General features: G+C 37.4%; 1 protein-coding gene across 1 annotated transcript; it reads left to right on the top strand.

The window, feature by feature from the left end:
* The first annotated feature begins 669 nt into the window (after positions 1–669).
* Positions 670–11,109, top strand: LOC132029623 (probable ADP,ATP carrier protein At5g56450). The gene is made up of 2 exons (XM_059418908.1): positions 670–1,374; positions 10,204–11,109. The coding sequence occupies exons 1-2, from the start codon at positions 1,039–1,041 to the stop codon at positions 10,831–10,833; spliced, it is 966 nt and encodes a 321-aa protein (XP_059274891.1). The 5' UTR covers positions 670–1,038; the 3' UTR covers positions 10,834–11,109.
* Positions 11,110–11,131: the final 22 nt, after the last annotated feature.

Genomic DNA, 11,131 nt, shown 5'->3' with positions numbered 1-11,131 from the left:
AAATCGAATCGAATCAACCTGTCTGATTACTTTAATTTGAGTTTCTTATGCATGCTTCCTTTTCTCAACCAAACAAAAAGAAAGAAGTGAAATGGAAAAGAAAGTAAGATATGTACCTACTACTGCATTCCTTATACTCCAATTTTGTGTTACTTATGCTACCCTTTACTGAGTTTACTCTTTGCGATTTCTCAAAGATATAATGATATTATATTCTAATAAAATTCTCTTTTGTAACAGAAAAAAAAAGAAGAGGAGGGATGGGACCTTTTATGTCATTTTACTACTCTATTATGTACTGTTTCCGTCTCAATTACACAAAGTTTAACAAGTTAAGTTTTACTACTATATTGTGATCTAAAAAAATCTATTTTGGAACAGAAAAAAAAAAGAAGAAAATTTTCAAAAATACACAGCCTTTTAAAATATTTATGTCACGTAGCCTAATACAATATTATACCGACGAAAAAATATTAAATATAATGTATCAATCTTGTACAAAATGTATAAAAAGTATTTATACACTAAATCAGGTGTTTATACACAAAATATAAACTACACAGCGTAAATATAGTTTCAAAAATAGACTTAATTTTGTGGCACGTAAATTAGAAAGAGGAGTATGATATAACAAGAGATGTCAAACTTTATATAGGAAAGGGTCAAGTTAGAAGCTAAGCTGAACATCCAACCCGAATATCTATCTCAAAACCTCATTTCTCAATTCTCAATTGTCAACAATCCCATCAAGCAAATGAAATGAACCACGCTTTGTAATTCTGTTATACACGACTCTATCAAGAAAAAACAGTCTTTAAGACACAAAAATTGAAAAGGATAAACATATAACATTACAACAGAAACAGAAACACCCCCATCGTTATTCAAGATTGGTGAAACTAAGAAAATCAAAGCAACCCCATATAGAAAACCTTGCAAGCTATTTCATTTTTAAGGCAACCCCATAAGTTTGTATTTATCTTTTCATATCAAGAAACCATACAAATATTGCATTTTTACTTTTAATATAACAAGAAAATGGTGGAAGAGGATGGTGAAGGGGAACAAAAGGGTATTTCAAGAAAATCTGAGCCATCAAATTGGTGGGTAACATTCAATAGAGATCTAATGGCTGGAGCAGTAATGGGTGGTGCTGTACACACAATTGTGGCACCAATTGAGAGAGCAAAACTATTGTTACAAACCCAAGAAAGCAATATAGCTATACTGAGTGGTCCTCATAAGAGGTTTAAGGGAATGGTTGATTGTATAGTTAGAACTGTTAAGGAAGAAGGTGTTCTTTCTCTTTGGAGAGGTAATGGTAGCAGTGTTATCAGATATTATCCTTCTGTTGCTCTCAACTTCTCTCTTAAGGTAAGGTACTCATATTTCTTTTTATTTTTACTTTTGCTTATCTTTGTGTTGCTGTTGAAATGGATGTCTTTATTGAACATTTGCTGTGTAACTTCTTGTTTATGTGAACTGCTGAACTGATTGTTTTGTGACGATATTTTCTCTTCTTTGTTTAAAATGTATGGTGATATTTATTAGAGCTGACAAGAAATAGTAATCTGTGTGAGGATTGAAGATTAAAAAGTTAGTAACGTGTAGTCGACTTTGATATTTCAGTTGGTGATTATTGTCCTTTGACAGTTTCTTTTATTGGTTAATGTGTATGTGGATGATTAAGAGTTTCAAATGCCATTTTGTCAAGGTGATTAAAGGTGTAATGTGGCTTGATGTCATGAATAGAAGCTATGATAGTCTTGAGCAAAAGTATGCTGAAGTTTATTGATCCATTTAGTTCGAAGTGTTAGTTATGTTGGAAGAAAGTAACAAACGCATACGAAACGTGGTTATTTTGGAGTAGTTTAGAGGATAGGGTAGCATGACTTCTCAGAGAAACTTTTAGAGGTAAATTTCCTAAAAATCTCTATAACGTCATCCTAGAAACCGAGTACTGGCTGAAATACAAGTTTCATATGGTTGTCGTTATGGAAAACGAAGAACTTAAAAGAGTAGCTTCTTTGTGCATGGTGTGCTGTATGGGAAGCCATTTTTTCAGATGTTCCTTTTTTTATTTTTTATTTTTATTCTTTTAAATTACATAGGGGGTAGGGAGGGGGAAATGGGGAGGGGATTACAACTTGGGGATTCAAACTCTCACCAATAAGGTGAAAGTTCAGGTAGCCAACCAACTGAGCTACTAAGTCCCTACTTTTTTTTTTTTTTCAGCTGATAGCTTAAGAAGTAGAGGTTATATTTTGTCAGTGGGTGTTGCATGTGTAACAACCATGTGGAAGATGTGGATCACTTACTACTTCATTGTAGTTTTACCTTGAACAATGAGCCACAATATTTGCCATTCTCAATGTGAAATCAGTACTTCAGAGAACAGTAGGTCAGTTCATAGATGGTTGGGATTGAACAAGTAAAATGCAAGGAAATGTTTAGACAGTTTCATTGTGTATTTTTTGGCTGGTGTTGATGACAGAAATATAAAAACATTTGACAGACTTGAGAGCTATGTTAAATGTCAAGGAACTGCCTCTTATTTAATTAATTTGTTTGGCGCATTGAGGATATTCATTGTTGTATAGATTGTTGGATTGGTTTCTGGGATGCTTACTTCATCCTTGTAACATTTATATCTGTATCCTCATAATCCATCTTGGTGTCTATTTATAAAACTAATTGATATTGGAAAAAAAATGTTCAGAGGACAGGGTAGCTGTAATAGTTGAATGGATAATAGAGGCCCAAGCTATTATATAGGGCTCGATTTTGGAAATGCAGAGTGGGAAAATGCCAGTTATTATGAACTATTAAGTGCCAGTAAAATACTAACATTTCTTGCTTCAAACAGATGGATGTTTGAGAATTTTTAAGGCATTTTTTTTTTTTGGACTGGAGTCACAATCTTTTACTAATGAAAATCAGAAACACAAGGATATTTGGGGGAATAATGAAAATTCAAAATTTATCCTAGTACGAGATGAATAGTTTCAAGGATCTAATTTCAAAAGAAGGCAATCATATATGAATTCGTGATATAGTGGATGTTATGTTCTGTCTTCTTATGTTTAAATAAATTAAAAAAAGGGAAAAACACTCATGTTCTATTTGGTTTTGACTTGCTTTGTGGAGGTTGAGGCTGTCAATAGTAAGAAGGATTAGTAGATGTAGTCTCGCGTCCTATTTGCGTCTTTGATGTTTTGAGATTTTACACATATTGTGTTCTTTTAGAGGTGTGATGCTCCAACATTGACCTGTCAATATATCAACTACCCTTAATCTCGACTTAGTTGTGGCTATCCAATTTCAGGACTAGAGGATTCATCATATTTAGACTATATTTAACTATTTCTAAGCTGGCTCATCAACCTGCCAAATTTCTCCACCTTTATCCTGGCTCCAAGTACCACATGGAAGGAAATATAAATTGAAAATAATTTGATTCTTAAATTTCATGAATGTAAGAAGATTGGGGTTGGCTTGTCATAGAGCATCATGAATTGATGAATAACATGATAATATATGTTATTTTCCACCCAAGCTGTTTCCAATTCTTTCAAGCAGCTCAATGCTCGTGGAACAACTGCTTTGGTCGAAGACAATATGAGGCCTACCATAGCATTGTCTAAGATCATATGCATACAGCACTTCAATTTTTTATTTCTTGGATTAGCAGATCTGCCAATGGAAGTGGACTTAATCTGAGATCAACTGCGAATAAGATCCTAGTTTTAGTCTCGTGTTTTTGTACTTCCCAAAATTAACACTAATCTGACACCTGCTTCCAACTCCTTCCCGTATCTATACCTGTAAATGTTAAGTCCACTCTAAATTTTTCATCATTTTTGTTTCTAGAAGCTTAGGACAAAGTTGTTGCTTCTGAGGTATCAGAAAACTAAAAGCTACCACGATTTGTTCTGGAAACATGATACTGGAAACAAAATCAGCTTTCTTTCAGCAAACAAAATCAACTTCCTTCCATCTGAGGAAACTCTGTCCGTGTTCAGTAGATGTGTTCAAGTGTAACTTTCCTAGTTGGATATGTGACAGTTCAATCATATACAGTTTCTCTGTCTTCTCAAACACTAGGTTGCTTTTGGGAAGAGGCTTTTAGACTTACCCTTCTTCAACACAACCCTGCCTCACAGGTTCATTACCCACTACTGCTCTGCCCTGTATGCTTTGCCACTACCCTGACCCGCAGAGTTATTTCCCTCTTTCTCTTCCATTTCATCTATTTTCTCTGAGATATCAGAAAATCCCACAACCTTGAAGGCAGCTAGACAAATAGACCTGGAGTTTCATAAAAATACCACTTACCAATCATTCTTGGAATATAGTTTATGAATCGAAAACCAAACTCCTCTAAAGACTCAACGTCAGTAATCATTAGGTCTGAAAATCTTATCATCTGTCTTCTTCAGATAATGTTGACTGCAGCAGTTACGTTCCCTTCACTGCTTTCAATTTCTTTTGTACAGGGAACTGGTTTTTAAAACGAAGAATATTTTCTTCTGTACAAAGGATTTGTCTTGGGTGGTTGAAAGGAATTTTCCACAGAACGACACAGGTGGAGGGGCTTGAAGAAGAGGCCGTTACCGCGTTATGGATGAGGGTGGAAATGAGTGGGTACCTGTGGGTTATATTTTCGGCTGACGATGGACATGCTGCTGTAGGAGGAGAGGGACGAAGAGTTGATCTGAAGAGAGATTGCCGTCTGTTCTGATTTTTCCCACTTCACTCTGTCCCGCCTCTTGCCTCCTCTGAAAGGTTCTCTCACCCGGCCCTGCTCGCAGAGTTATTTCCCTCTTTCTCTTCCATTTCATCTATTTTCTCTGAGATATCAGAAAATCCCACAACCTTGAAGGCAACTAGATAAATAGACCTGGAGTTTCATAAAAATACCACTTACCAATCATTCTTGGAATATAGTTTATGAATCGAAAACCAAACTCCTCTAAAGACTCAACGTCAGTAATCATTAGGTCTGAAAATCTTATCATCTGTCTTCTTCAGATAATGTTGACTGCAGCAGTTACGTTCCCTTCACTGTATTCAATTTCTTTTGTACAGGGAACTGATTTTTAAAACGAAGAATATTTTCTTCTGTACAAAGGATTTGTCTTGGGTGGTTGAAAGGAATTTTCCACAGAACGACACAGGTGGAGGGGCTTGAAGAAGAGGCCGTTACCGCGTTATGGATGAGGGTGGAAATGAGGGGGTACCTGTGGGTTATATTTTCGGCTGACGATGGACATGCTGCTGTAGGAGGAGAGGGACGAAGAGTTGATCTGAAGAGAGATTGCCGCCTGTTCGGATTTTTCCCACTTCACTCTGTCCCGCCTCTTGCCTTCTCTGAAAGGTTCTCTCACCCGGCCGTGCTCCCAGATAACATTTCCCCCTTCTTGTCTTTCTTCACTCTGCATGTAGCAGGTAGTACTCTACCTTGCTTCATTTCGATTCCCACTTTCACTTTCGTTTTCAACAGGAGAAGCACTGGCCAAAAATCCTGCCAGCTGGACTTTGCCACACTGGTTAGATTGGAGAAAAAGGCGGTACAAAAGCTAAGAGTTTGCTAAATGAAAAATCAAACCACTTGATTTATTCTGGATCTTGCCCCCAGGAATTTGGTTCAATGGTAAAGAAAGTATGATTCGGGATGTGTGGTAGGCGGCTAGGCGCACATAACGAGTTCGAATCCTACCGCCGATGAAAGCCTGGTACTTAAGTGGGAGGAGGATAGAGTGGCAGGCCAATACTCCCTCGAGTCTCAAACCTGTGTGAGAACTGGGGATGAGTCGGAAAAGAATTATTTCGAATCTTCTGGTGAAAAGTGAAAACTAGGGGAAATATCATGGACTAACCACATACTAAAGAAAAAAAATAAAAATGAAAAGACATAATAATCATTTATTAAATTCATTGATTCTAGCATTAAGAGAGAGAGTATTAAGTAACTCAACATTACAACAATGATTTAGCACTATGTAGTTCCACATCCTAGATTGAGCATAATGCTACACAGCATGTGTAATTTATTTGGAAGCTCTCATCATTTCCTTCTAATCATAGTCTTGCTAAAGTCATGTTCAACTGGTTCTGGTTCAGACTCAAGTTCAACACAAGTATTGCTGCCTTACGTTCAGTTGTTTAGGGTGGGAACAGAAGAAGATGAAATGGAAGAATGGTTTTTACTAGGCAGCTATTTTATTAGGTCCTCCTCTTTCCTTTTTTTTTTCCCCCTTGGAAAATGGTAATGTTGTATTCTTCAGCATTAAGGAGATGCTAGGGACCTTCAGAAGCAGAAACAGAGAAAAAAATACTTACAAAGATCTTAATGGCAGATAGCAATGCAGGGGAAAGAGGGGGGTGGTTTGGGCATCAGAAACTTGAGATCACAAAACAATAGCTTATTGATGAAATGGCTATGGAGGTACAATAGTGAGGAAAATGCACTGTGGAAGGAGGTTATTAAATGCAAATTTGGTGAACTCACTCCACGGTGTACTAATGTGAGCAATGGTACTTATGGTGTTGGAGTCTGGAAAACAATAAGAGCTCTGTGGCCAAAGTTGGAAAGGAACTTACAGATGAAAGTAGGAGATGGGAAAAAAGCAAAGTTCTGGAAAGATGCTTGGAATGAACAAGTCCCACTTATGGAAGTTTATCCAGATCTATTCATTTTAAGTGACAACCCAGAGGTCGCTATACATGAAGTTTGGAGTGCTCAGGGATGGGACTTAACTTTTAGAATATTTTTGAATGACTGGGAGGTGGAAAGGGTGGTTAGTCTGTTGAATAGGATTGGTAATTTTCATGGCACTACCTCTGATCCAGACACTTTGAGTTGGAGACACAATAGTGATGGGCAATTCACTGTAAACAGGGCTTACAAAAAGGAGGACATGGTGCAGAATGGGGAGCAGTCAAACTTTTGGATCAAAATATGGAAGTGTCCAGCCCCAACCAAGGTGAAACGTCTCACTTGGCTGGTGGCAAAGAGAGCTTGTTTAACACATGAAGTATTGAAAAGAAAGGGACGCATCATAGTTTCCAGATGTTATCTTTGCAATGAAACAGATGAAACCAACAAACATCTTTTTTTTTTTTTTTTTTTTTTTAAAAAGGCAGCCCGGTGCACTAAGCTCCCGCTATGCGGGGTCCGGGAAGGGCCGGACCACAAGGGTTCACCGTACGTGTGCCTTACCTTGCATTTCTGCAAGAGGCTGTTTCCACGGCTCGAACCCGTGACCTCCTGGTCACGTGGTAGCAACTTTACCAGTTACGCCAAGGCTCCCCTTTAACAACCATCTTTTTCTTCACTGCAAATTCACAGCACAACTTTGGTCTTTGTTCTTCAACCTGACAGAGACTACCTGGACTATGCCTGGGCATACTGTAGATTTACTAAGTTGTTGGATGAGAAGAGGAGGCAGCAAGAGCCAGAAAAAATGGTGGAGGATGATCCCTCATTGTATTTGGTGGACTATTTGGAAAGAACGGAATGAAAGGTGTTTTGAAGATAGATCCAATTCCACTCAGAAAGTCAAATGGAATTGTATAGTATCTTTCTACTTTTGGTGTAAAGAAATAGGATTAGACGATATAGATCAGTTTGTAGATTTATTAAGGTCAATGTAACTATTTCTTTTACTCTTTCTGTCTTCAGTTTAACTCTTTTTGATGGTCTCCAGCATATCCTAAATGCTGAGGAATACAAATTACCAGTTTCAAACAAAAAAAAAAAGATCTTAATAATTCTACAAGCTGTTCTGTTTCCTCTACACCTTTTTCTTTACACAACAACATACCCAGTGTAATCCCACAAGTAGGGTCTGGGGAGGGTAAAGTGTACGCTGACCTTACCTCTACCTTTGTAGGGTAGAGTGGCTGTTTCCGATAGACCCTCGGCTCAAGTAAAACAGGAACAATCATCAGGATAGCAAGAAAACTAAAGCAGAAGAAACAGTAAGTAGTAATAGAAGACTAAGAACACGTAATATGCGAATACTAAAATAAGAAATGCATCATTCTTGAATTTTTAAAACTAATTGTACTTCTTGTCTTCTTGTTTCACATCAAAAATGTCAAATCTTTTTCGAACTCTCGCATATTAAAATCCAGAAATTCCCAAATTTAGTTATGTAAATGAATTGTTCTGGAAATAATACTACTACAACAAGAAAGGAAAATACTACTGGAATTGGACCTATCTTCTTTACATCAAAAATAAAAAGACACAATACAATTCCACTTAACCTTCTGAATGGAATTGGACCTATCTTCAAAATAGCTACTGTTCCTTTCTCTCCTAACTGTCCGCCATATGCAATGTGGGATTATCCTCCACCATGCCTTTTGGCTCTTACTTCCCCCTCTTCTAATCCAACAACTCAGTAGACCTGCGGTATGTTCAGGCATGGTCTACTTTGTCTCAGTGAGACTAAAGAAGGTGGCCCAAATCTGTGCTGTGAAACTACAATGCAAAAATAAATGGTTGTTGGTCTCTTCTACCTTCCCACATAATGAACACCGGGATACTATAGTCATTCCTTGTTTCTTTATAACTTCATATGTCAGGCATGCCCTTCTGGCAACAAAATATGTAAAACATTTTACCTTGGTTGGTGCTAAGTTTCTCAAAACCATTCTCCTCAAAGCTACTTTTTTGCTGGATACTTTCCATTTTGTATGCCCTGCTAACAGAGAAAGCCCCATCTTCACTCTGTTTCCATCTCAATGAATCAAGAACATTGCTGGTACCTGGGAATTTCTCTATGTCCTCTAGCAATTTGGCCACTCTCAATTTGGCTACTCTCTAGGTCCTTCTCTTCCCTTCCTAGTCTCTCAGACCATTGAAACCAATGTTTATGGCAATTAATGTTGAGTTACAAGACATAGCTGTAGCTGTGCTGGAAGCATCAACATGTTTTAATGGTATCCATAATTCCTCGTTTATGCATACTATGAGAATAATTGAATTTCTGCTTGAAAAGTGTGTGTTATTATATAGTTAGCTTGCTAATACTCCAACTAGCACATCAACTATCATATTCCAGTGGTAAAGCTAAATTAAAAAGATAAACTCACGGAACTAAGCGCTTGGAAATACAAAAGATAAAATCTCCGCGAAACATAATCCTTTGCTATATTTGCTTGAGTTATGGTTGTAAAGCTGAAATCTATCATATGTAAAGCTGAAATCTATCATACTTCCTGTTCATGCTAGCAAGTATCTTGTTACAGCAGCAAGAGGTGACTCTTTATGAGAAGATTTTTGAGTTCTGAGCTGCTTGTTTTCCTCCTCCTCTATTTTCTCCAAAATGGAATCCGATGTGAAAGGTCATTGGAGAATGGGGATCCATGCATCTTGTTTGTACACTACAAAACAGGCATTTGAATAGTTTCTGGCTTTAGTTTACAGCATGATAGTTTTACCTTTGATCTTTCGGTTATCAAAAAAGTTCATAACATAATCGTCTATTGAAAATTACAGTCTGCTCATATTATAATTGTAAAACAATTACACCAAAATATTTCGGAATTACAAGTCATTTGTTGAGACCCTTTTCTACTCCATTGTTTTCCTGGCATGTTAAATCCACCATGTACCTCATTTTCTTTAGGTATAGTTGTTAAGGTCAGCATATACTATGAGATCATGTTATTGTCAACTCTGAGTTGTCCGGCCACGGGCACAGAGTTTTGAGTCTGGAACAGGTTTTATTTTTCAAAAAAGTACCTATTCTCATTGTTATGTGATTGACTACAAATGTCAATGTGCTGCCTCTTTCCTGGCTCTCTTAGCACAGCCAAATACATTAATGGAAGAGTGTCTTTTCTAAACTTACCACCACCCGAAGGCATCTGCAACCTATTTCTGGTTTTACAGAACCAGCCATGTCATATGCAAACACGATTGTTGATATTTTTATGCACGATATATACACTCCCCTGACTTAGTGTATATTTGAGTTGCCACAGAAATTACCTCTAGTGGTTGATAAGAAATTGTGCATGCTTCCTGTGGGGAGGGGCGTGACTATTATTTTAAATATTTCATTAACTTTTCCACTAAAATCCTCTAGAGCTTCTGTTGCTGCTTATTGTGTCTTTTGAGTGAGGATTGAAGAGTTCAATTACTGCTTATTGTGTCTCAAGAACTAATTGCATACTTTCTGAACACAGGATCTCTATAGGAATATCTTACACAGCAACTTTCAAGATGGTCACCTTTTGGCTGGTTCATCAGCTAATTTTGTTGCCGGGTCTGCAGCTGGTTGTACAACATTGATCATCATTTATCCACTAGATATTGCCCATACACGACTCGCAGCTGACCTTGGTCGGTATGAAGCTCGTCAGTTTCGTGGCATTTACCACTTTCTGAGGACAATACATGAGAAAGATGGAATTCGAGGCATTTACAGGGGACTTCCCGCCTCTCTTCATGGAATGATTGTTCACAGAGGGCTTTACTTTGGGGGTTTTGACACCATAAAAGACAGGATGGCTGAAAATTCTGAAGCAGATGTGCCATTATGGAAACGCTGGGTAGTCGCTCAAGCAGTCACAACATCTGCTGGCCTGTTCTCTTATCCTTTGGATACAGTTCGGAGGCGAATGATGATGCAATCTGGCTTAGAAAAGCCAATGTACAGAAGCACATTTGATTGTTGGCGGAGGATTTACAAGACAGAAGGATTTAATTCATTTTACCGTGGAGCTATGTCTAATATTTTCAGAAGTACTGGTGCAGCAGCTGTTTTAGTGTTATATGATGAGGTGAAAAAATTCATGAATTGGAGTGGATTATAGCATAAGGTGTTTCAGGTTAATATTAGTCATCACAAATGGGATTATAAAGACCTAATTATATTAGCCTTACTTGGTAGAGATGCATTTTGATAGCCTCAAACGTGACAAACATACAATGTTGTAAAACATGTCCAGATTTTTTCCACATTTGGATAATAACAAAGATCAGAACTTTTTACAATCAAAGCTAAGCACATTGCAGTTCCATTCCATTTCCAGTGTACTATTTTCTTGCAAATATTGTGTTCGGTATGGTGAAAAATATTTTTACAGAAATACTGTTTGTTGAAAATGTTTT

The sequence above is a fragment of the Lycium ferocissimum genome, chromosome 9, assembly GCF_029784015.1.
Source record: "Lycium ferocissimum isolate CSIRO_LF1 chromosome 9, AGI_CSIRO_Lferr_CH_V1, whole genome shotgun sequence".
NCBI classification, from domain to species: Eukaryota; Viridiplantae; Streptophyta; class Magnoliopsida; order Solanales; family Solanaceae; genus Lycium; species Lycium ferocissimum.
This window is presented reverse-complemented; position numbering and strand designations above follow the sequence as displayed.

What these genes read in the sequence shown, in the direction of transcription:
- LOC132029623 (XM_059418908.1), top strand. Translation starts at nt 1,039, where the DNA reads ATGGTGGAAGAGGATGGTGAAGGGGAACAAAAGGGTATTTCAAGAAAA. An exon ending in CTCTCAACTTCTCTCTTAAG is followed by an intron (nt 1,375 to 10,203) that starts GTAAGGTACTCA and finishes TTCTGAACACAG; the next exon opens with GATCTCTATAGGAATATCTT.